This window comes from Martes martes (genome assembly GCF_963455335.1).
Source record: "Martes martes genome assembly, chromosome: 7".
NCBI lineage: Eukaryota > Metazoa > Chordata > Mammalia > Carnivora > Mustelidae > Martes > Martes martes.
In genome coordinates this window covers 99,033,534-99,057,204 of record NC_137894.1, presented here as the reverse complement: position 1 = coordinate 99,057,204, position 23,671 = coordinate 99,033,534, and the positions used below count along the sequence as shown (strand labels likewise).

Here is a 23,671-nt window from a genome sequence, read left to right as displayed (position 1 = left end):
TATTTTTTTAAAGCATAAATAAAAATTTCCAGGAATGAAGTATTAATTTTATGAGTGAGATGAAAAATTTGTGAGCTTTCATTATTGAAAATCACCCTGAAATATAATAGATTACTATGGACTGTTCATTAGTTTAATATAGACAGCTTTTTGAAGATAATTTAACATATTTTATATTAAGGAATATATAGAATCTATTTCTGAACCAAGAGTCTCCCTCATTATAGATTTAAACTCCCTAGGAAACTGATTTAAATTGAATTTGTGCTGAAACAGTTTTATCCTTTAAAAAGGTTTTTCTAACACTAAATCCCCCATTGCATATTACTGATTTTTTATAAAGCCTTTCATGCTTTTGAACGGGGAAGATAGCAGAATTGCTTTTTGTAGAGATAGAAAAAGAGAGCCAGATTCACTGGAGAATATCAGTCTGACTGATAATGGAAGAGAAAAAAATGGGCAGAATATATCAGAAGTAATAGAATATCTCAGAGAAGGAAGAAGCAAAATGAACACTGCTTACTTTCTTTTCATCTTGATTTCTTAAAAGCAGTAACAGTTTGAATAAAATCAGTTTGAACATAACATAATTACATTAGCTTAAAACTTCTAATTCCACGTAAGATGGAAAAGTTCCCTAGAGTACACCATCATATCACCTCAAATTAGCCCAACTGTTTCCATCAGCAATTGAATTAAGTCCTATACAATAACTGAGGAAAAGAGTAAAAAAGTTTAAGAAAATGTTACTTAACTTTTTTTTTTTTTTTTTAGAGAAGGGAAAGTGGGGAGGGGCAGAGGGAGAGAATCTTAAGCAGGCTGCACACCAGCTGATCTCACAACCCTGAGATCATGACCTGAGTGGAAAGCAAGAGTTGGATGCTTAACTGATCGAGTCACCCAGATGACCCTACTTAAGCATTTTTATACTGAGAATGAAAATGAAAAAAAAAAAAAAAATCTAGTGAGTGATCAATATGCTAATGAAAATTGCAGCTATATTTTTAAAAAGAGAAAACAGAAAACAAATGGCAGCTATTGTTTTACAGCTTTTTTAAATAAAAGTTTTATAAAAAGTTATATAAAGTTTTATAAAAAGTTACAACATAAAGATTTGAAGTATTCAACCATAGCTTATTTTAGAAAGCAGATGATCCTAAATATTTAAGTATTTATGTCCTAAACAAACTAAACTTTGATTATATTTTTTTGAAACTTTGATTAGTTTTAACATGATATGTGTAACTTTTTAAAATTGGCCTTCCTGGGGCACCTGGGTGGTGCTGTTGGTTATGCTTCTGACTCTTGGTTTTCAGTTCAGGTCATGATCTCAGGGTCTTGAGATCAAGTGCTGCAGCAGGCTTCACATTCAGCATGGAGTGTGCTTGAGATTCTCTTTCCCTCTCCCTCTGCCCCTCCTGCTCATGCTCTCTCTCTCTAAAATAAATAAATCTTTTAAAAAATAAATAAAATGGGCATTTGTATCTCAGAGATAGAATTCACAGTGTATTCACAACTCATAGAATTCACAATTCACACTGTATTAAATCTTAAAATTGGTTCAGAAAGTAAGAAGTTTTTCTTTTTTAAAAGCCTCAAATTCTAGGGGTAGCCTGGTGGCTCAGCTGATTAAGTGTCTGACTTTGGCTCAGGTCATGATCTAAGGGTCCTGGGATGGAGCCCCGACTGGCTCCCTGTTCAGCAAGGAGTCTGCTTCTCTCTATTCTGCTCCTCCCCCGACACCCTGTTTGTGCACTTGCATTCTCTCTGTCTCTCAAATAAATAAATAAAATCTTAAAAAAAAATAAAACCTTCAAAATCCAGATTGCTTTATTAATGTCAAACTATTAGAATTAAAGATGTCTTGGATATCAAGGAGACTAATCACTTTAGAAATTAAACAAGTGGCCCAGAAAAGCAGTAATTTGGCAAACATCAATTAGTCAAGTAAAATGGAATTTGGACTAGAACTCAGATTACCAGACATCTAGTTCAGGGCTACTAAAGTTATACTACTTTAAACAGATCTCTTAACAAAGTTAAAATTAAAAGATAACAAGGACACTTAATTTATAAAAGTTTGTCTTTATTTAAAACAAATTAGGTGAGAAGTTCTACTTTGCTGAGTTAGAGATTCTGATTTTATTTGTGGAGGTAGAAAGAAGGAAACATTTCTTTTAGACTCTGTGAATTCGCTCAACTATACAAATCAATGGATCTATCATATACATAACAGTACCGGATGCTTAAGCACATGCAAAATCTTACTCAAAATTTAGGTACAGTAGTGGCTGGCCTAAACAATATGTAGTGTAGTGGAGGGAGGCAAACATCAATGCTATGTCATATGGTATGTGGTACTTTTTTTTTTTTTTATTTGATCAGACTTAGAACACCATAAATTTCCCTTAAGTTAAAATGTGCATTACTTAGAGTTCATTTTAACTAATGTTAATGGGTATTAAATGTTATTCAGCTTTGTTAGATGGAAATTATAAGGACAAGATGTGTTGATTTGTTTTGTTCCTTTAAGCAAGATAACACAGAAGAAGTAAATGAGTTGGAGAAAATACAAGTAAGTAGCCCATGGGTTGGGTTTGACCCACAAATGTTTTGTTTGGCTTATCCAATGTTAGCCTGTGGTATTTTGAACAATACTTCAATACCCTGTTATTATTTTAAAAAGTAGATACCGCATTTAAAGAAATCCAAACTTCTTGGCATCTGGGTGGCTCAGTTGGTTAAGCATCTGCTTTTGGCTCAGGTCATGATTCCAGGGTCCTGGGGTCAAGCCTCTTGGTAGACTTCCTGGTCAGGAGGGAGTATGCTTATCCCTCTGCCCCTCCTGCTCATGCTCTGTCTCTCACTTTCTCTTTCTGTCAGATAAGTAAATAAAATCTTAAAAAAAAAAAAACCAAACCCCAACCTTCTGATTTCTTATGAAAAATCAGATGATTTGGCAATGCCAGCTCACAGCTGCAACTGAATTCATGTGGCTGTCCTCTTTAGATATGTGATGTCTAGTTGGCTACAGACACCTCCCCTCCCTGTTATCTCTCAAATGGAAGTGTCCAGGGCTCTCTAAGCACTTGAATTTGGGACCTATGTTTTAAAGCAAATGTTCTTTTTGAGGGGAGGATGTAGATAAGTGGAAAAAGAGAAAAAAAAAAAGAAAGAAAATATGGGTAGGGAAAGTTCTGCTGTGAAATTACATATTCAGGGATTCCTTTACCCCAGAATATTTAAGATATGGTGAATAAGGGCTTCATTCATTCAATAAATATTTAATAAACACCCAATACATGCCAGGTGTTAATTTCGGTGCTAGGGATACAGCAAGAACAGATTTAGTCCTTAGGATTCCTATAATGCTTACGGTCCAGTAAGCTCCCACAAATAAGTCACACAAATATAAAATTGCCATGTGCAAATAATATGAAGGAAAGGAGCTTAATGCTCTGAGAGTCTATAATTTTGGAATCTAATCTGGTTGGATAGCTGTGGTGAAGTCTTTTATGAAGAAGTGTCACCCTGGAGCTGAGAGTTAACTAAGCAGAGGAAATAATATTCTAAGAAGAGGGAAAAGAATATGGAAACGTTTTGTGGTAGAAGGGAAATGACAAGTACAAAGGACCGAAAGAATGCTAAGTGTGGCTGGAGTGGTGAGGTATAAGGAGGAACATAGTATAAGATAAGGCTGGAACCACTTGGTTAAAAAAAAATAAATTAACTATATACGTATGGTTCTAATTCTGATTTATTTTGCTCCATTGATCTATATATCTATTTCCCCCCAGCATTATAATGTCTTGATTACTATAGCTGTAATAAGTCCTAAAATAAGGTAGTAGGATTCTCCAACTTCATTCCTTTTCAAAATTGTCTCAGCTATTGTAAGTCCTTTGTATTTCCACATACATTTTTTAAAGACTTTACCTATTTGAGAGAGAGAGAGAGAAAGGGCATGCATGAGCTGGGGATAGGGGCACAGGAAGAGGGAGAAGCAGATTCCCTGCTGAGCAGGGAGCATGATGCAGGACTCCAGGTGCCCCCCCATACATTTTTTCTTTTTTTTCCAAAGATTTTATTTATTTATTTGACAGAGATAGATAGATAGATAGATAGATTACAAGGTGGGAGAAGACAAGCAGAGAGAGAGAGTGAGGGGGAAGCAGATTCCCACTGAGCAGAGAGCCCGATGCTGGGCTCGATCTCAGGACCCCAAGATCATTACCTGAGCCGAAGGCAGAGGCTTAACTCACTGAGCCACCCAGGTGCCCTGCCCCAATACACTTTTAAATCATCTTGGCAATTGCTACCAAAAAATTCTGCTGACATTTTAATGGGGACTGCATTATATACCTAGTTGAATTTGGGGGGCAAGTGACATCTTAAAAATAATGAGCTTTCCAGGGTATATCTTGCCATTGGGCTTTCTTTGATTTCTCTCAGTAGTTTTGTAGCTTCCATTGCAGAGGATTTGCACATCTATTGTTAGGAGGCACTGTTGTAAATGGAATTATTTTTATTTCATTTTCCAATTGTTTTCTGCTAGAATATAAAATACAGTCATACACTGCAAGCTTCTTAGATTCACTTATTACCTACAACAATTTTTCATTGATTTATTAGGATTTTTGCCTAAATAATCATGTTACCTACAAATGGAGATAATTTTGCTTCTTTCTAATTAAAAAAAATATTTTAACCCCAGTATAGTTTATAACAGTGATACATTAGCTTCAGGTGTATAATATGGTGATTCAACAATTCTATATATTACTCAGTGCTCATCATGGTAAGTGTACTCTTAATCCCCTTCACCTAGTTCATCCATCCCCCCAACTCACTTACCCCCTGGTAACCATTAGTTTGTTCTCTGTAGTTAATAGTCTGTTCTTTGGTTTGTCTCTTTTTTTCTTTGTCTTGCTTCTTAAATTCCACATATGAGTGAAATTATTTAGAAGTTCGTCTTTCTCTGACATACTTTACTTAGCATTATACCCTCTAGATCCATCCATATTGTTGCAAATGGCAAGATACCATTCTTTTTTATGGCTGAGTAATATTCCTGTGTGTGTGTGTGTGTGTGTGTGTGTGTACGCACACATATACATATATATACACACAATGGAATATGTGTGTGTGGAATTTATGTAATATATATGGAATGTGTGATGGACAGTTGGGCTGTTTCCATGTCTTGGCTATTGTAAATAATGCTGTAATAAACATAGGGTGCATTTATCTTTTCAAATTAGTGTTTTTGTTTTCTTTCATATTCTTTGGGTAATTACCCAGTATTCTTTCATATTCTTTGGGTAAATACCTAGGAGTGAATAATATGGTAGTTCTATTTTTAATCTGAGGAACCTCCATACTGTTTTCCACAGTGGCCACACCACTCCCACCAACAGGGCATGAGGGTTCCTTTTTCTTTGCACCCTTGTCAATGCTTGTTGTTTCTTCTGTTTGATTTTAGCCATTTTGATGGGTGTGAGGTGATACCTCATTGTGATTTTGATTTGCATTTCCTTGATAATTAGTGATGTTGACATCTTTTTATGTATGTTGGCCATCTATGTGTTTTATTTGGAAAAATGTCTGTTCATGTCTTCTGCCCATATTTTAATTGGATTATATTTGAATGTTCTTTGTAATTTTTTAAAAAGATTTTATTTATTTGTCAGAGGGAGAGAGAGAGCATGAGCAGGGGAAGGGGCTGAGGGAGAAGCAGATTCCCCGCTAAGCAGGGAGCCCACACCCCTAGGCCTCCATCTCAGGACCTTGGGATCATGACCTGAGCTGAGGCCAGATGCTAAACTGACTGAGCCACCCAGGTGCCCCATCTCTGTAATTTTTATTTTATTTTTTCTTATTTTATTGCAATAGCTAGAATCTTTAGCATAATGGGTAGGACAAGAAGTGAAAGTACCTTCTTCTTGTCCTGGGGAGTAATCTTTCTTCTTCTTCTTCTTTTTTAAATTTTTTTAAAAGATTTTATTTATTTATTTGACAGAGATCACAAGTAGGCAGAGAGGCAGGCAGAGAGAGAGGAGAGAGGAGGAAGCAGGCTCCCTGCTGAGCAGAGAGCCCGATACGGGGCTCAATCCCAGGACCCCGGGACCATGACCTGAGCCGAAGGCAGAGGCTTTAACCCACTGAGCCACCCAGGCGCCCCTTCTTTTTTTTTTTTAAGTAATCTTCACACTCAGTGTGGGACTCAAACTCATGACCCTGAGATCAAGAGTTGTATGCTCCACCAACTAAGTCAGCCAGGTGTGGAGTAATCTTTCAATCTTTCATTATTAATTATAATGTCTGCTGTAGGTTTTTTGTGGATGTCCTTTGTTCGACTGAGGAATTTCTCCTCTTTTGCCTAGTTTGCTAAAAGTGGAGTTTTAAAAAAATCATGGTTGTTTAATTTTGTCAGATTCTTTTTTCTACATTTAGTGAGATGATATGATTTTTTTCCTTTACACTGTCAATAAGATTTATTATATTGATTGCTATACCCATGTTGCATTCTTGGGATAAAACTTATTTGGTCAGGATATGTTATCTTTTATGTAAATTTTTGGATTTGATTTGCTAAGGATTTTTACATCTATATTCATAAGAGATATTTGCAGTTTTTTAAATAATTTTTTCTGAATTTGGTATCATTTAGTCCTCATAACAACCCTATGGAATAGGCATTATTCCCCATTTATGGAGATGGGATATAGGCACAGCTAGTTGGTAAGTTTGAGATATCCTCTCAATCACTGTCTCACTGTCTCCAACTTGTTAATGTTACTTTCATGTTCTAGCATGTGGACAATTTTTTTTTTTTAAGATTTTATCTATTTGAGAGAGAGAGAAAGCAGTGGGGAGGGGCAAAGGAAGAGAGAGGGAAGCAGACTCCCCACTGAGCAGGAAACCTGATGTGGGGCTCCATCCTAGGACCCAGAGATCATGACCTGAGCCGAAAGCAGATGTCCAACTGACTGGGCCACCCAGGTGCCCCTCATGTGATCAATTTCTAAAATATTCCATGTGTTAATAAAAAGAAAGTGTACCCCATTGTTGGAAGTTGTATGCAATGAATGAACACTTTCTGTATTCCCTTATATTTTATATACCTAAATTTTTATGTTCCTTATATTTTTCAATAGCAGAAGTGAAAATGGAAAATTCACAACTATGTGGAAATTAAACAACACACTCTTGAACAACTGTTGGGTCAAAAAGGAAACCCAAAGGGAAATTAGGCAATATCTCAAGATGTATGAAATTTATTCATAGCATTTTATATATGGCCTTTATTATGTTGAGGTAATTTCTTTTATTCCTACTGTGCTGAGAGTTTTTATCACAAAAGAATATTAAATTTTGTCAAATGCTTTTCTGTATCTATTGAAATGATCACATGACTTTTATCCTTTATTCTGTTAATGTAGTACATCATATTAATTGATTTTCCTATATTGAACCATTCTTGCATGCCAGAGATAAATCCCACTTGGTGCGTGATCCTTTTAATGTGCTATTGTATTATTTGCTCATATTTTCTTGAGGATTTTAGCATCTATATTTATCAGGATATTGGCCTGTTGGTTTCTTTTAATGTCTTGTCTTTGTCTGGCTTTGGTCTCAGGGTGATGCTGGCCCCATAAAATGAGTTAGGAAGTGCTTTTTTCAAATTTTTAGAAGTGTTTTTGAAAAACTGGTATTAATTCTTCTTTAAATGTTTGGTGGAATTCTCCAGTGAAGTCATCTTAGTCTAAGCTCTGTTGGGAGGTTTTTGATTATGGATGCACTCTCCATACCAAGCATAGGTTTTCAGATTTTTTATTTCTTTATGATTCAGTGCTAGTAGGTTTTACATTTCCTGATATTTATCCATTTTGTTGGTTTGCTGGTATATAATTGTTCATAATATCTTTTATGATCCTTTTTATTTCTGTGGCATCAGTTCTAATTTCTCTTCTTTTGTTTCCAATTTTTTTTTCTTAGTCTGAGAGTTTGTTGAAAAATTATCTTCTTAAAAATCCAACTCTTTCATTAACTTTTCCCATTGTTTTTCTATTCTCTCTTTCACTTATTTCTCCTCTGATCTTTGTTATTTCCTTCATTCTACTAACTTTGGGCTTAGTTTGTTTTATTTTCCAACTCCTTGAGGTATAAGTTTAGGCTGAGATCTGAGATCTTTCCTTTGTTAATGTAGGCATTTATAGTACAGACTTCCCTTTCAGTACTACTTTGTTCACATAATTTTTAGTATGTTGTATTTTCCTTTGCCACAGGATATTTTCTAATTTCCTTTTTTTATTTCTTCTTTCACCCAATGGCTGTTCAAGGGTGTGTTAATTTCCACATAGCTGTGAATTTTCCAGTTTTACTTCTACTGTCAATTTTTAGTTTCATTTTATTGTGGTCAGAAAAGACACTTGGTATGACTTCAAACTTATTAAATTTGCTAAGACTTATTTTGTGATTTAACATATTATCTACCCTGGAGAAGGATCCATATTGTGATTGAGAAAAGTGTGTATTCTGTTGCTATTGGGTGAAATGTTCTGTATATGTGTGTCAGGTCTATTTGGTGTACAGTTTACTCTAGTGCTTTGTGTCTTTTTTGATCTTCTGTCTGGATGTTCTCTCGTTTTTTAAAGATTTTTATGTATTTATTTGAGAGAGAGCACGCACACCCGCACAAGCAGGGAGAGAAGCAGAGGGGGAGGAAAAAGCAGGCTTCCCACTGAGCAGGGAACCCAACATAGGGCTCAATTCCAGGACCCTGAGATCATGACCTGAACTGAAGGCAGATGCTTAACCCACAGAGCCATCCAGGTGCCCCACTGTCTGGATGTTCTATCCATTATTAAAAATGTGGTATTGAAGTCTCTATTATGGTATTACCGTGTATTTCTTCCTTCAGTTCTGTCAGTATTTGCTTTACATATTTAGATATCCTGATGTTGGGTGTATACATAATTGTTATATTTTCCTGCTGGATTGACCCTTTTATTGTTATAAAGTCTCTTTCTTTGCCCCTTATCACAAATTTTGACTTAAAGACTATTTTGTCTTATAGCCACCACTGTTCTCTTTTGGTTACTATTTTTATGGAATATACTTTTCTATCCCTTCACTTTCAGTTTATGTGTATCCTTAAATCTAAAGTAAGTTTTTGCAGACAGTATATAGTTGGGTCTTTTTTTTTTTTTCAATCCATTCAGGAACTCTAAGCAATTTGGGGAGTTTAATCCATGTACATTTATTTATTTATTTAAAGATTTATTTTATATATATAGAGAGAGTGTGTGTGTGAATGGGGGGAGGAGCAAAGGGAGAGGGAGAGAATCTCAAGCAGACTCCCTGCTGAGCATGAAGCCCAATGCCAGGCTTGATCTCATGACCCTGAGATCATGACCTGAGCTGAAACCAAGAGTCTGGTGCTTAAAAGAATAACCATCCATAATCCACTTACAGTAAAAGTAATTATTAATAAGGAAGGATTTACTTTTGCAATTTGTTGATATTTTTCAGTTAGTCTTGTCATTCTTCTGTCTTTTCCTCACTTGGTGTCCTCCTTTATGATTTGTTGATTTTTTTGTATTGATATGCTTTCATTCCTTTTCCTTTTTCCTTTTTTTTAAAGATTTTATTTATTTATTTGACAGACAGAGATCACAAGTAGGCAGAGAGGCAGGAGGGGGTGGGGGGAAGCAGGCTCCCCGCAGAGCAGAGAACCCGATGTAGGGCTTGATCCCAGGACCCTGAGATCATGACCCAAGCCGAAGGCAGAGGCTTTAACTCACTGAGCCACCCACGCGCCCCTCCTTTTCCTTTTTCTATTGTATAACTTTCATAGGTTTTTATATGTGCCTATGTGTAGTTACCTTGGAATACACAAGAAATCTTATAGTTAATAAGTTTATTTTAAGCTGATAACTTAAGTTCAATTATATACAAAAACTCTCCACTTTAACTTCTCTCCCTAACATTTTTTGTCACAATTTGTATCTATTTTGTGTGTCTTTTAACATTTTCACTGTTATTTTAATATTCTTTTCCTAACACTTATACTGGAATTGAAAGTGATTTAATAACTGCCATTACAGTAATACAGTATTCTGTATTTGTCTATATATTTACCTTTACCAACAAGTTTCATACTTATGCTATTGTGTTACTTTTTAGCATCCTTTTGTTCTAACTTGAAGAATTCTCTTTGGCATCTTTTCTAAGGCAGGTCTAGTGGTGATGAACTCCTCCAGCTTTTATCTGAGAAAGTCATTATTTTTCCAATTTCTGAAGAATAGTTTTGCAAAATAAATATTATTCTTGGTTGGTAGTTTTGTTTTTGTTTTTGTTTTTTATTTGTTTTTGGCACTTTGAATAGATCATCCCACTTTTTTCTGGCCTGCAAGATTTCTCCTGGAAAATCTGCTTATAGTCCTATATGCATTCCCTTGTATGTGACAAGTATCTATTTTCCTCTCTGCTTTCAAAAATCATTTTGACTTTGACAATCTGATTATAATTTGTCTTAGTGTAGATTTCTTTGGATTCCTCTTTTTAATGATCTTTTGGCTTCTTGGATCTGGATGTCCATTTTCCACCCCAGATTTGGACTTTTCAGCCATTATTTCTTTGAATAAGCTTTCTGGTCATTTCTCTCTTCTCCAACTGGGACTCAATGCATATATTGGTCTGTGTAATGGTGTACCATAAGTCTCTTTAGCTTTATCATTCTTCTTCATTCTACTTTCTTTTTGCTCTTCTGACTAAATTATTTCTAGTGACTTGTCTTTGAGTTCATTGATGCTTTCTTCCATTTGATTGGTTTGCTGATGAACCCCTCAAATGAATTTTTCACATCATATTTTGTTTCCAGCTCCATGATTTCCATTTTGTACTTCTAAAATATTTTCTCTTTTGAAATTCTCATCCTTTGTCGAAATTGTTCATGCTTTGTCTCAACCTTGGTTAGCATCTTTATGGCAGTTATTTTGAATTCTCTGTCAAGCAAATCATATAACGCTGTTTTATTAAGATTTCTGAAGAGAATCGTGCTGATTTATTTGGAACAGCTTTGCCTGATTATTCATTTTTCTTGACTTTCTGTGTTGGTGGCTGTGCAACAGACAAAAGAGTCACCTCTCCCAGTCTTCACAGAATGTCCTTATACAGATGGCCCTCCCTAATCAGCTTGTACAGAGATTTTGGGGGCCTCTACCAATTCTTTTTCTCCCCAGGGAAATGTAGGAAGTTGTAGTTCTGTTTTGCTTGATCTGTGCTGAAATTTGGGAGGGAAGCTATGTTGCCTACTAGTTCAAATAGCTATCTCTGTTCTTCCCCCCAGGTGGTTAGACTATATTGGACCCATAGAACTCCAAGACTGGAAAGACAGAGCTTAACATTTGGGGAACACCCTTGGGAAAGTTAGGGTGCTGGATGAGTGAATAAACACCTTTCTTCCACTGAAAGAAGCTGAGTGCTAGGAGGTCTCTTCCCAGTTATAAGGTATTGCACTGGGGTCAGGGACTGGTTTCCCTACTTATTTTAGTGATTGTGGTTTTTGTCTTCACCTGGTGTGCAGGAGCCTTTCAATTAGTTTCTAGATTTCTCACAAAGGGAATTTGTCTGTGAATTATTGCTGAATTGGTCTGTTTGCAGGGGGAAGGGGGTCCATGGCTTACTACTCCATCATCCTGCTGATGTCCCCCCTGACAAGACTTTTATTTCACCCTTATTGTTGATAGTTTCATTGTGGATAGAATTTTATGTTGCTGTTTTTTTTTCTCAGCATTTTGATGATGTTTCACTGTCTTCTGAATTCTTTAATTGTTAATGAAATGTCAACACTCAAACTAATTTTCTTTCTTTGTTAGTAATATATTCTCTGTCTAGTTTTTAAAAAATTAACAGATATTATGTTTATTTTAATTCCAGTATTAGTTAACAATGTTATATTAGTTTCAGGTATACAATATAGTGGTTCAGGAATTCTATATATTACTCATACTCATCATGATAAATGTACTCTTAATCTCCTTCAACTAGTTCACCCATTCCCCCATGCACTTCCCCTCTGGTTACCATTAGTTTGTTCTCTATAGTGAAGTCTGTTTCTTGGTTTGTCTTCCTCTTTTTTCTTTGCTCATTTATTTTGTTTCTTAAATTCCTCATATGAATGAAATCATATTGTATTTGTCTTTCTCTAACTTACTTCCTTTAGCATAATACCCTCTAGATCCAACCATGTTGTAAATGACAAGATTTTATTTTTTTATGCTGAATAATATTCCATTGTATATATACACATTTTCTTTCTCCATTCATCCATTGATGGACACTTGGGCTGTTTCCATATCTTGGCTATTGTAAATAATACGGCAATAAACATGGGAGTGCATATATCTTTTTGAATTAGTGTTCTTGTATTCTTTGGGTAAATACCCAGTGGTGGAGTTACTGGTTATGACAGTTCTATTTTTAATTTTTTTTTGAGAAACCTCCATACTGCTTTTTTTTTAAGATTTTTTTTTTTTTAATTTATTTGACAGAGATTACAAGTAGGCAGAGAGGTAGGCAGAGAGGCAAGCAGAGAGAGAGAGGAGGAAGCAGGCTCCCTGCTGAGCAGAAAGCCCGATGTGGGGCTCGATCCCAGGACCCTGGGATCATGACTTGAGCCAAAGGCAGAGGCTTTAACCCACTGAGCCACCCAGGCGCCCCCATACTGCTTTCTATAGTGATTACACCAGTTTACATTCCCAACAACAGTGTATGAGAGTTCCTTTTTCTCCACATCTTCACCAACACTTGTTTTTTCTTGTGTTATTTTAGCCATTTTACTTGTTTTAAAAATATTTTGTCTTTGTTATTTTGAAGTTTTACTTTGTGTTTATTTTCATTTAGACTGTCTTGGATATGGGGGCTTTCTTACTCTGAAACTTGGTTTCTTTCATAAATTTGGGCAAACTCTAAGTCATTATTCTTTTGAAAAATTTCTCTGATATTCCAGTTAGTATACACTGGACTTGCTTACTCTATTTTCATTCTCCCTTAATCCTTTGTTCATATTTATTTATTTATTTTCTGGGCTATATTCTGAGTGATTTTACTCTCAGCTCCTTAGTAATTTCTTTTAAGATTTTGAGTGAGGGGCACCTGGGTGGCTCAGTGGGTTAAGCCTCTGCCTTTGGCTCAGGTCATGATCTCAGGGTCCTGGGATCGAGCCCCACACTGGGCTCTCTGCTCGGCGGGGAGCCTGCTTCCTCCTCTCTCTCTGCCTGCCTCTCTGCCTACTTGTGATCTCTGTCAAATAAATAAATAAAATCTTAAAAAAAAAAAAAAAGACTTTGAGTGAGAGAGAAAGGTGGGACATGAGTTGGGGGAGGGGCAGAAGGGGAGGGAGAGGAAAAGGGAGGGAATCCCAAGCTGACTGCACTGAGCATGGAGCCCGATGTAGAGGTCAAACCCATGGCACTGAGATCCCAACCTGAGCCAAAATGAAGAGTCAGATGCTCAACCTGGGCCCTGCCACTTATTTCTTCTTGTTTAATTTGTTTAACCATTCATTTCAATTTTTAATTTTAATTACATTTTTAACTTAAAATTATTTATTTCCAAATGTGCCTAGTTAACTTTTTAAAATTATATATCAATACTCACTTTCTTAATTCACATAAATGAATATTTTATATCATGTATTTGATAATTCTAACATCTTTAATTTTTGTAGGTAGATACCATAGTGTACTATTTCATTCTGAGCTCATGTTCTATAAAATCTTATCTGTCAGGATTCTGGGTTTAAATTATACTTCTCAACAAATGATTTGCATTGGCTCCTTCCAAGTTCTTGAGGTTACTACCAAGCCTGGATACCATTAAACTACATTTTCAGATTGGGGTTTATTTTTTCCTCCAAGGTCACAGAAGTGGTGTGAATCCAGGCTTTAAACTTGTGTGAGAATAAACTTGTTATGCATTCTCAGGGGAGACTTTTTTTTCCCAATATGTACCTCCTTCACCCAGAACCAAGGCAGAGAGAGGCACAAAGACCATCATTAACCTTTGAGAATCTGCTTATTTTTCCAAGCCCATCCACTGAAGATATACACTTTGAGAATTCTGGGATTAAGTTGGAGGGAATGAAGTCTCTGATCAGACCTCACCATAAGATATTGCCTCCAATGTCACCTTCCCAGATTCCCAACACATAAAATTTAAAATCCAGCCTTTAAGCCAACAGGAAGCAGCTAGTAACCACTTCTGCCCCCAAGACAAACATCTGTGTGGTATCATTCTGCATTCACTTCTTTTGTGTGTGTGTGTGGTTTCTTGCTTCTGAGGAACTTCCTCACTTATTAGCTCAATCATTCATTGAAAAGATTAAATACTCTTTGCAGCATTTTAAGGTATCTTTCTGAATCTTTGTTCAGCCAGATGGCCCTGGTTTCTTCTATAAACTAGGAGCTGAAAGTCATATGCTGAGAATGAAGGGGCAAGAAATAGTTTGCTGGAGAGAGGAAAGGTCTGAAATGGGGGAAAATGGGAAAGCAAATGAAATAGTAAAGCACTAAATATTAAAGAGTTGATGGTACCCAGGAAAGTTCATAAGCATGGCTCACTTAATAAGATTTATAGCCTTTGGGTATATGGTAGCCTTATATCTGATACGTATTAGCCCAATAACCTTGGACAAATCACACCCTGTTTGTATCTACCTATATCACGGTGGTTGTGAAGACAACTGTTATAAAAATCCAGCATTGAACTAAATCACTATTTCCAGCAAATAGTAATTGAGTCATGATGTGAAACTTATTTGTTTTACAGACTTATTTAATAGAATTTGTTGAAGCCAAATTAGCAAAGACCTAATTACTATGGGCCATTTGCTGTGATGTAAAAATAGTCTTGCCAAGCAAAACTTGAATATATTCAAGTGTCTTCATTAGTAATACTTTACCTGTGGTAATAAAAATTAACTTTTATCCAATTAAATCATGATAATCTACGAGAATCTTAGCATTCATACCAACAGGCAATCTTTAAGGCAGAAAATATAAAGACCCCAGAAAGTACACAAATAATTTACCACAAAATGTTCATCAAAATCAAGTTAACCCCCAAATTTTAGATGGCTAAATATTTTCTAGTTTTGGCCTTTTCAAGAATATCATTTGATAATATATTCACCATTGATCTAGTTGCTATGAGATAAAAATATAATAAATTAACTTAATCTTAAGGAGTTTCCATGTTAGGTGGTCAAATGCTTTTGTGACAAATCACAGAACATTATAATGAAACCCAAGCACATGTAAATTAAACTACACATTTGACATATCACCAATATTTGGAAGAATGTATTCATTGTCAGAACAATGATAGCATCCATGAATATAAGGGTTAAGATTCTGAATTTAATTTTCCTAGCTGGCATTGTGGCATTCTGGCATTATGATTAAGTCACCATATTTATCCTGATTAAACAACTGGCATTCATGCTACAAAACTGTGAGAAAAAATGTCAATATGGGCCTTGAAAATGAATTCATTGATTTTGGGATATATAACAATACTCAAAAAGCAGTATACTATTAACTCTTATCTTAAGTCCTTTTACTTGTTCCAGTAGTAGGTAGCATCAGTTTTTTCAGATTATCTGTTTTAAAGATTGAAGTCTTTTCTGGTCAAAGTACAGGAGTAGAACCTTTCTCTGGTAAAGTACATGTTCTATTGATCATGCCAAAAAAAGTTCAGTAGATGTTTTTAGGTTAGTTGTACAGTGGGATTTTCCCCCCCTCAAGTATCTGCTTCCAGGAGATTAAGTTGAAAAGTCTAATTATTTCAGAAGGGTTACTTCTCCTTATCTCAATTCCACTCAAGTGTAGTCAACAAAAGAGTGATTTAGGCAGTCTTAACTTTTTGAAAACTTAATGAGTTTTAGAAGAACCACCAAAATACATTCAAAGGAGTAAGAGTTGTTTTTCTAACTTTATTTGTATTCTGCTCCATGGTTCTTTGTAAGTAAGTCCTTAAAGTTAGAATGTTTTTAATTATAAGAAATGTATGTAACAAATGCTTTAAAGAGGCCAAAACCAAAATGTAATTGGTATTTAATGACAGATAGTAAAGACAGAATGATTTGGTAATCTAAAAGTACAACTATTTGAAACAGATATAGGGCCTTTTAGTTAAAAAAAAAAAAAAAAAAAGTCAAGTGTTAGTTTTGTAACCAGATAGATTTTCCTTACCATACTTCTATAATACCAAGAACTCACTGAAAGAGTTTCATTATCAGAATGATCAATGGAAAGTATACTTCCAGTTACTTGGAACTGATATAAAAATTTAAATTCAAATACTCTTTCAAATACAGATTCCTCTGGATTTTTTCTCATGAATAGGGAAATGATTTCTGGTCAAGATATCTCTCTTTAAATAGTTGAAAATTTGTTAAGTACAGTTATGGGTCTTAAAATTGTTAATGTGATCATGAAAAGACGAGAAGAGACAAACTACACTCTTTTTAGGAGACACTGTGAAAGGAAAAAGCTTTAATCTATCTTTTCCAATTATATTTTCTAGGTTTATTGAGTTTTATTGCCTTTTGAAAAATGACATCACACAAAAGATTCATTTAACAGGAAGACTTCTAGATACTTAAAATCTTCCCTTGGAGTATCAGTCATTAAAAGTATGAAAACTCAATCTAGATATGCAGTTTATGCTGTAGAAGCATACTTTTAGAATTTTAAGCTTAACTATAAATGCTTTTTCTATTGCAATAGTGTTTAGCCACTTTGTGATTACCTCAAGGTGAGAAGTATGACTGGGAGAGGGCACAAGGGAATATCCTGGGGCACCAGAAATGCTGTCTATCTTAATCCGGGTGGTAACATGAATATAAGCAAACGTAAAATTTCATATCTGTATCCTTAAGATTTATGCCCTATGGCATAACTTATTTCTCCAAAAAATGTAAAAAAAGAGTTTAGCTACTTCATGAAATGGCCTACTGTTTTATAGGAATCATTAATATAATTTTATAAGTCAAAATGTATAGGGGAAAAACAAATTATCTGATGCTTATGGCATAAGGATTACTGGTCACTTTAAGGTAAATTATATCTGAAGCTAGAATTAAGCTACAGTAATGAGAGGTCACTGGTGTTCTATCAGAAATGGTGTCAGGAAGAATACAATGTATCAATTTAACTATAAAGGAGAGAAATGCTATAACAGCTTTAACAACTACAAGATGAGAGCATCATCAAATAAGTGACAGGACTCTGGCATAATTATTTGGCTTATGATTGTCCATGGTTTTTTTTTTTTTTTTTTAATTTTTGCTTTTCACTGTTTGGGTTTTGCCTTATTTTTGCTTGGACTTCCAAAGTATGGGGAAGGAAAAGAATTCAAGTTAAATTAGTTTTGTTATTTATTTTCAACTGTTGTTTTTAATGTGGTAAAAAGCTGAAGTTATGACTGTAATTTGAAAATTATGCATTCTACTTTCCATCTATTATAGGAGAAAAGAGTTGGTTTATGAAGGAAATATAAACAATCTGCCGCAAATGTTTTTTTACTTTTGCTCAGAACTATGTTAATTCTCATCACCTCCAAAAGCCTTTGAGAGGATTAGCTGCATAGACCAATATTGTTCTATATTAGTCAGTATTAAGCATATGATGTCACCTTGTTTCCTCCCCTCCTCAAGTCTTTTTTTTTAAGTGGGGGGAGGGGGAAGGGAGGGTTTTCGGGCGATTCTCAAAATTCTGTGGCTTAAATACCACTAGCTGACACACCTGATTGACAACCTTACACTCTCAAACCTGTTTGAAATGGGTCAAGTACCTAAGCGCTGCAGAACAATGCAATCCAACCAGCAATTCCCCATAAGAGAGAAAGGGGGTGTGATTAGGTTCCAGCTATTAAGCAAGTTATTGCAAAAACAGTTTAGTGGTTTGTTTCTGCAACAGTCACAGGTTAAGCTAGTATTTTCTATCTTAATTAGCTCCAAGAAAACCCCAGTAGGCTGTAAGAGACAGGATAAATAGCCAAAGCTCGGAGCAAGTGGGGCAAACATTAAGAGCTTTATGGAGGTCTTTATACTGACCCTCGTCTTTGGTTATTGATCATTAACCCTGCTGGGGAACTATCGAACGGAATTTGTTTGAGGCTTATCGAGCCACAGGAAAGGAGATGCAGGAGGGAATATAAGCTTCTAATAAAAGAAACGCAGCAACAATAGCAGAGGAACAGCTCTGCCTGGTGACGTAATGGCTGGCAGCAGTCCAGCTTCAGCAGAGCTGCTGCTACCTCAGCATCCAACCTCTCTCAACACAGTCCAGCTTCGGCAGAGCTACCAGGGCTGCTACTTCTTGCGATGCCACTTTGTTGGTGCCACCAACACCTTACCTTGGAGGGCCAAAACACCGAACAAAGGATTGTCCTGTTTTAAGTTGTCGGAACCCACACTCTCACTCACTCAATCCCGCCAGCTTCTCAAGAACCGAGTCAGTCCGCCGCTTAAGTTTAGGGCGAGCACACTGGCGCACACTCCAGGCGTGCCTCAGTTTCCCCAAGCTGCTCTCGGGTCCGCCTCGAACTGCCCGGTCCCCCTCCCCCTCCCGCCCCCCCGCCGATCCTCAGCCTGAGTTGATCGCAGCAGCCCCGCTCACCCGCCCGGCCCCGCATGCCGGTCCTCCCGCCTTACCTCCGCCAGGTAGAGGTTGAGGAGACAGAGCGTGGAAAACTGGAGACAGGAGGGGAAGCAGTAGAGCAGCCAGTGGGGGAAGAAGTGCAGGTGAGCGGGCGGCCGGAGCAGGGGCAGGGAGCCGCTGAGAGAGAAGGCGGCGGAGAAGAGGGTGGTCCTGAGCGCTGCCCACAGGAGACAGAGGAAGAGGCAGAGGCTCTGGTAACTCAGCCGCCGCTCCCGGTACAGGAGCAGCCGCCACAGCTGCAGGTAGGCAAAGGCGAAGAGCGCGGCGTAGAGCAGGGCGTGCAGGATGCTCAGCGCCAACTGCACCGAGCCCGGCACCGCGGCGCCTGAGGCGGCAGCGACGGCGCCTCCGCCTCCGCCTCCGGGCGTCGAGGGCTCGCGGCCGGCAGCCGGACCCGGCACGGACACCCTCATGAGGGGGCTGGGGGTCAGGAGAGAGAGCGCGGGAAGGAAGGGGCCGGACTCAGAGCCGCCGTCGAGGGGGAGAAAGATTTCCCCCTTACCCCCCACCCACCCCAACCTCCAACCCCAGGAAGCGCCGTGACAGGACCCGGAGCCCCGCGCAGAGCAGCCGCGGCTCCCCGGACCCCGCCTCCTCTCCCCGCCCCCCCGGGGGGTCTCGGCTCCTCCTGCTGCGGCTCGGCTCGGTAGCTGCAAAAAACAACTCTCGGCTGGAGACAATCAGCTGAGAAACCCGAGCATTTGAGGCGCTCGCTCCGCACCGTGGGCTCGCGCCGATTGGCCCAGGCGGGCACGCCCCCTGCGCACCGCGCTCGGAAGGCCACGGGCCACAGGACCCGTCGCTCGAAGGCTCCAAGATCTGATTGGGCATCCGCTTTCCTCACTTTCTCCCTCCCTTTTACTCCCCACCCACATTGCCGATTGGCCCAGCAACTGCACGGCCAGCTCGCGCCGGCGGGAGGACTCGGTGGTCGCCTGTCACCTGGGGCGGCTCTCGCTCCTCCCCCTGAGCTTCCCATTGGTTGGAGAGGCCGCACGTAGGGAGCACGAGGAGGGGGAGGAGCCTTGGGCTTGTTTTTTGCTCAGCGGGCCGACCCCACCGTGCGGTGGTGGCCGCAGGCGTTGAGGTTGGGGGTGCTGCACCCTAGTAGGTAGGCGCTGCCGTGCGTCGCTGCCAGCGAGCCAGCCGGCAGGGGCCCCGCCTTCTGCCTCTTCTTCAGTGGCGGGAACTGTCGGCCGCGGGAACCGCCTGGGTTCCTCTGGGTAGGTCTTGCCGCGGGTCTCGGGCAGGTGAGTGGCAGCGGAGGTCCTTCCTTGAAGGGGCTGTGGTTTCTGCCTGCCGGGATGGGGATTCAGCCTGGCGGCTGTTCCCCAGCAAGGGCTGCGCCACTGAGCTCTGGGGTCTGGCTTAAAAGGGCCTCACCTGCATCCTTCTGAGGGGCATTTTGCTTTCTTCTTTTCCCCCAGCATGAGCGGCGAGAAAAACGTGAGCCCTTTGTGGGGAGAGGGGACGGAATGAGAAGAGTGAACTGAAGCTTTAAGCAAACTTCTTCCTCGGGGGAGGACGAGTGATATTAGGATGAGATGGATGTCCACAGGAGATGTGAATAGGGGGAATGTGGGTCCTTGAAACTTAGAATTTGGAAGGATGCTCTGAGCACAAGTGTAGGGAAAAAGGCAGAAAAAGAACTGTAAGTCTGATGAATGTCTAAGGAGAAAAAAGTAGAATAGTTTGTACTTAAATTCCACATATATTCCTTCAATCCTTAGTCCTGTACTTGGTGGATGGTGGCGCTCTTCTTGAGGCTCAGAGAGGTACAAAACAATTGCTATATTATGTTATTGCTGTACATAGCGAGGAGTAGATCTTCCAACGTGTGTTGGACTGACGACATTGCTGATCTTTTTCTTTTTAGCGTTAGGCAGTAAAATGAGCAAAGTAATGCAAAATGATGAGAAAACAATTTATATTCTCTTTAGAGTGAGTGGCACGTCACAAATTCAGTATCCTTTTGAAAGTCACTGCTACATTTACTGGTGCAACCAAGACTCAGCCTTTAGTAACTCACCATTCTTTGTCCTAATGCTTTGCATAAGAAGAGTTTTGCTACCTTCTTTCCTAGCTAAGTGATCCACAGAGAACTTTAAAGTCTATTTTGTACTACAGAGTCTGGGACAGTGGTTCACCCAGGCACCAGATGCTGATGTGTTTTGGATTCTTTATAGGTATATTGACAAACTGTGATGTTTAGGCTTGGCATAATTATGTGGATCTCTCAGATAAAACATTCAGCCAAGCAGGGTGTACAGCGTAGCCTAGAGCAGGGTACAACTTGTTGAAAGAAATAGGTCTGAGTTAAGCAGTTGTGTGCTTTAGCTTGCAATTTGCTTTTTTAAAAGGGAAATTATTATATTTTAAAGATTTTATTTATTTGAGAGAGAGCAAGCATGAGCACAAGGGAAGGGGAGAAGTAGACTTCCCACTGAGCAGGGAGCCTGATGTAGGACTTGATCCCAGGACCCTGGGATGGTGACCTGAGCTGAAGGCAGATGCTTAATGCACTGGGCCCCCCAGGCGCCCCTTAAGCTTGTAAATTAAGCAGGAACTAATAGTTCTGTGATTTTAGGCACTCATCAAAATCAGGGGAACCTCCTGTTCGCTGACATGCCTATTTTTGTATCTTCCATAATGATGAGGTACATGTTTCGTTCACGAATAGACTTTCACCATGAACTGGTTTTTCTTTTTCTCTGGTATTCTCTTTTCAAAGTTATGGTAAACAACATCTGGATAGTACCCATACTAGTTTGAGGTCTTTGCTTGTTAAATTTTTTATTTCAGAGCATGTCCAGATAGTTTTTTTTCCCTCTTCCTCTTTTGGGGGTACAGGAGGGCTGCAGATAGGGGATTTGCCCCAACTGCCTTGAAGAAGCTCTGAAGTAGAGAGAGGTTGACTCCTTTTATTGCTTCCATTGAATCTTAAATGATAAACTTTTTGTTTGTTTGTTTTTGTTTTTGTTTTTTAGAGGTCACAAGTAGGCAGAGAGGCGGGCAAAGAGAGAGGGAGAAGCAGACTCCCTTCTGAGCGGAGAGCCTGATGCGGGGCTCGATCCCAGGACCCTGAGATCATGACCTGAGCCGAAGATAGAGGCTTAACCCACAGAGCCACCCAGGTGCCCCTTAAATGATAAACTTTGATGATATCTAATCAAGAGTTTATTTAAAGCTGGTTCAATGAGCAGGTTTTCTCCAGTAGTAGCATTAAACTATAAGCTAATTTTTGCAGAATGTTCTTACAGGAAGTTTGTAAGCATTATATGCCCCATTTATTGCAAAATATGAAATGTGTCTTTTCTCAGAGAATGATGCCCACAGACTTGGTATAATTTGTTTAGTGTTTATAGTTGTTAATTTCCTCTTTTTCTTGAGAGAGAAAACTTTTAGTTTTATGGTTAATCATAAGGGAAATTTAAGTCTATAAAGGGAAACTAACCAAGGTCGTCTAGAAAAGCTTGCTGCTTGATGTTCTAAAATTTGAAATGTGTCCAAATGCAGTGTGGTTGAATATTGTTTTCTAGGAGGGTACATTACTCCAGCACAATGGTCTTTCAAACATTTCAAAGCAGAAGACTATTTGCCAAGTATTACTATAAACAGGACCCAATCCCAAAATGGGATTGTTCTAACTGTAGAGAGTCACCAGCTGCTCCAGCTGTGGAACACATGAAGGCAGATCCTTCCCCTACCCCTCACTAGCAGGAAGATGAATGTTTTTCTGTTGAAATTCTTCCTCCTTATTGCCCTCTGGGGACTCTCAGTATTTTGGTGCTGAGCAAAATTTTGTTGCCTTTTTTTTTTTTTTTTAAGTTGGCTTCATGCCCAGCATGCAGCCCAATGCAGGGCCAGACCCACAACCCTGACATCAAGACCTGAGCTGAGATCAAGAGTTGGTTGCTTAACCGACTGAGCCACCCCAGGGCCCCCAAATTGTATTGCCTTTTATTTAGTCTTTCTATCTGCAAGCTTTAACCCTTTTTGTACTACAGCCTCATTGTTCCAACTCATAGTGTTTGTCACCCTCTTGTATTTGTCCTTAGTTAAATGTCACACATCTTTTCCAAACTTTTTTTTATTTTAAGTAGTCTCCATGCCCAGTATGGAGTCCAATGTGGGGCTTAAACTGAGATCAAGAACTGCTTAACCGATTGAGCCACCCAGGTGCCCCTACCAACTTTTTTTCCTTAAGATTTTATTTATTTATTTGACAGACAGTGAGAGAGGGAATACAAGCAGGAAGTGTGGGAGAAGAAGAAGCAGGCTTCCCGCTGAGCAGGGAGCCTGATGCGGGGATCCATCCTAGGACCCCGGGACCCAGACCTGAGCCAAAGGCAGACATTTAACGTCTGAGCCACCCAGGTGCCCTGCCCCTACCAACTTTTAAATGGTACAGGTGTACTTGTTTAGAGTTTAGGGATTGAGGCAAAAGTTACATCTTGCATACCAACTCTGATTAGTGCTGACAGGAGCATTACACTGACGAACTGAAGGCCCCCTCTAGGCTCAAAGGGTATGAGTCTGCATGTAGTTGGGCGATGTATGTGTGTAGTTTGGCAGACATTTGCCTATGACTTCCTTCTTTTGGTATTGGCACCTGTTGTGATTATAGTCTGTTGCATTTGAAAGAGTCCTCTTCATTTGTAGAATTATCCTACAGAGAAACTGGGTCAATTTCCTCTGAATTCTTTGATATTTACTGCTTTGAAAATCCAGTGTATGTATTTATGTTCAAGTCACTTTCCTCTTAGCTGTTATTAAAACCAATAAGTCTAGTACTGTAATAACAACCCCCAGACTTAAGAGATTTAACACAACAATGTTTAATTTGTGTTCACTGTGGGTTAGCTGGGAGCTTTGCCCCATGTTGTCCTCTTTCTGAGACTAGGTTTAGCAGAGAAGGCTGCATTTTGAGTGTTATCATT

General features: G+C 38.8%; 2 protein-coding genes across 2 annotated transcripts in view; one reads left to right on the top strand and one right to left on the bottom strand.

Moving 5' to 3' along the window:
• Positions 1–19,144, bottom strand: part of GPR137C (G protein-coupled receptor 137C) — a gene marked incomplete at both ends in the record, with an annotated part of 63,476 nt that extends 44,332 nt beyond the window's left edge. The window contains 1 exon segment of the mRNA XM_080808702.1: positions 18,725–19,144. Coding sequence (XP_080664828.1) covers positions 18,725–19,144 — 420 coding nt within the window.
• Positions 19,145–19,739: 595 nt separating this feature from the next.
• The window catches only part of TXNDC16 (thioredoxin domain containing 16), a 111,373-nt gene continuing 107,441 nt past the window's right edge, over positions 19,740–23,671 (top strand). The window contains exons 1-2 of the mRNA XM_080807725.1: positions 19,740–19,981; positions 21,719–21,865. The gene's annotated coding sequence lies outside the window, so the exon portion shown is untranslated. The remainder of the gene's footprint in view (positions 19,982–21,718; positions 21,866–23,671) is intronic.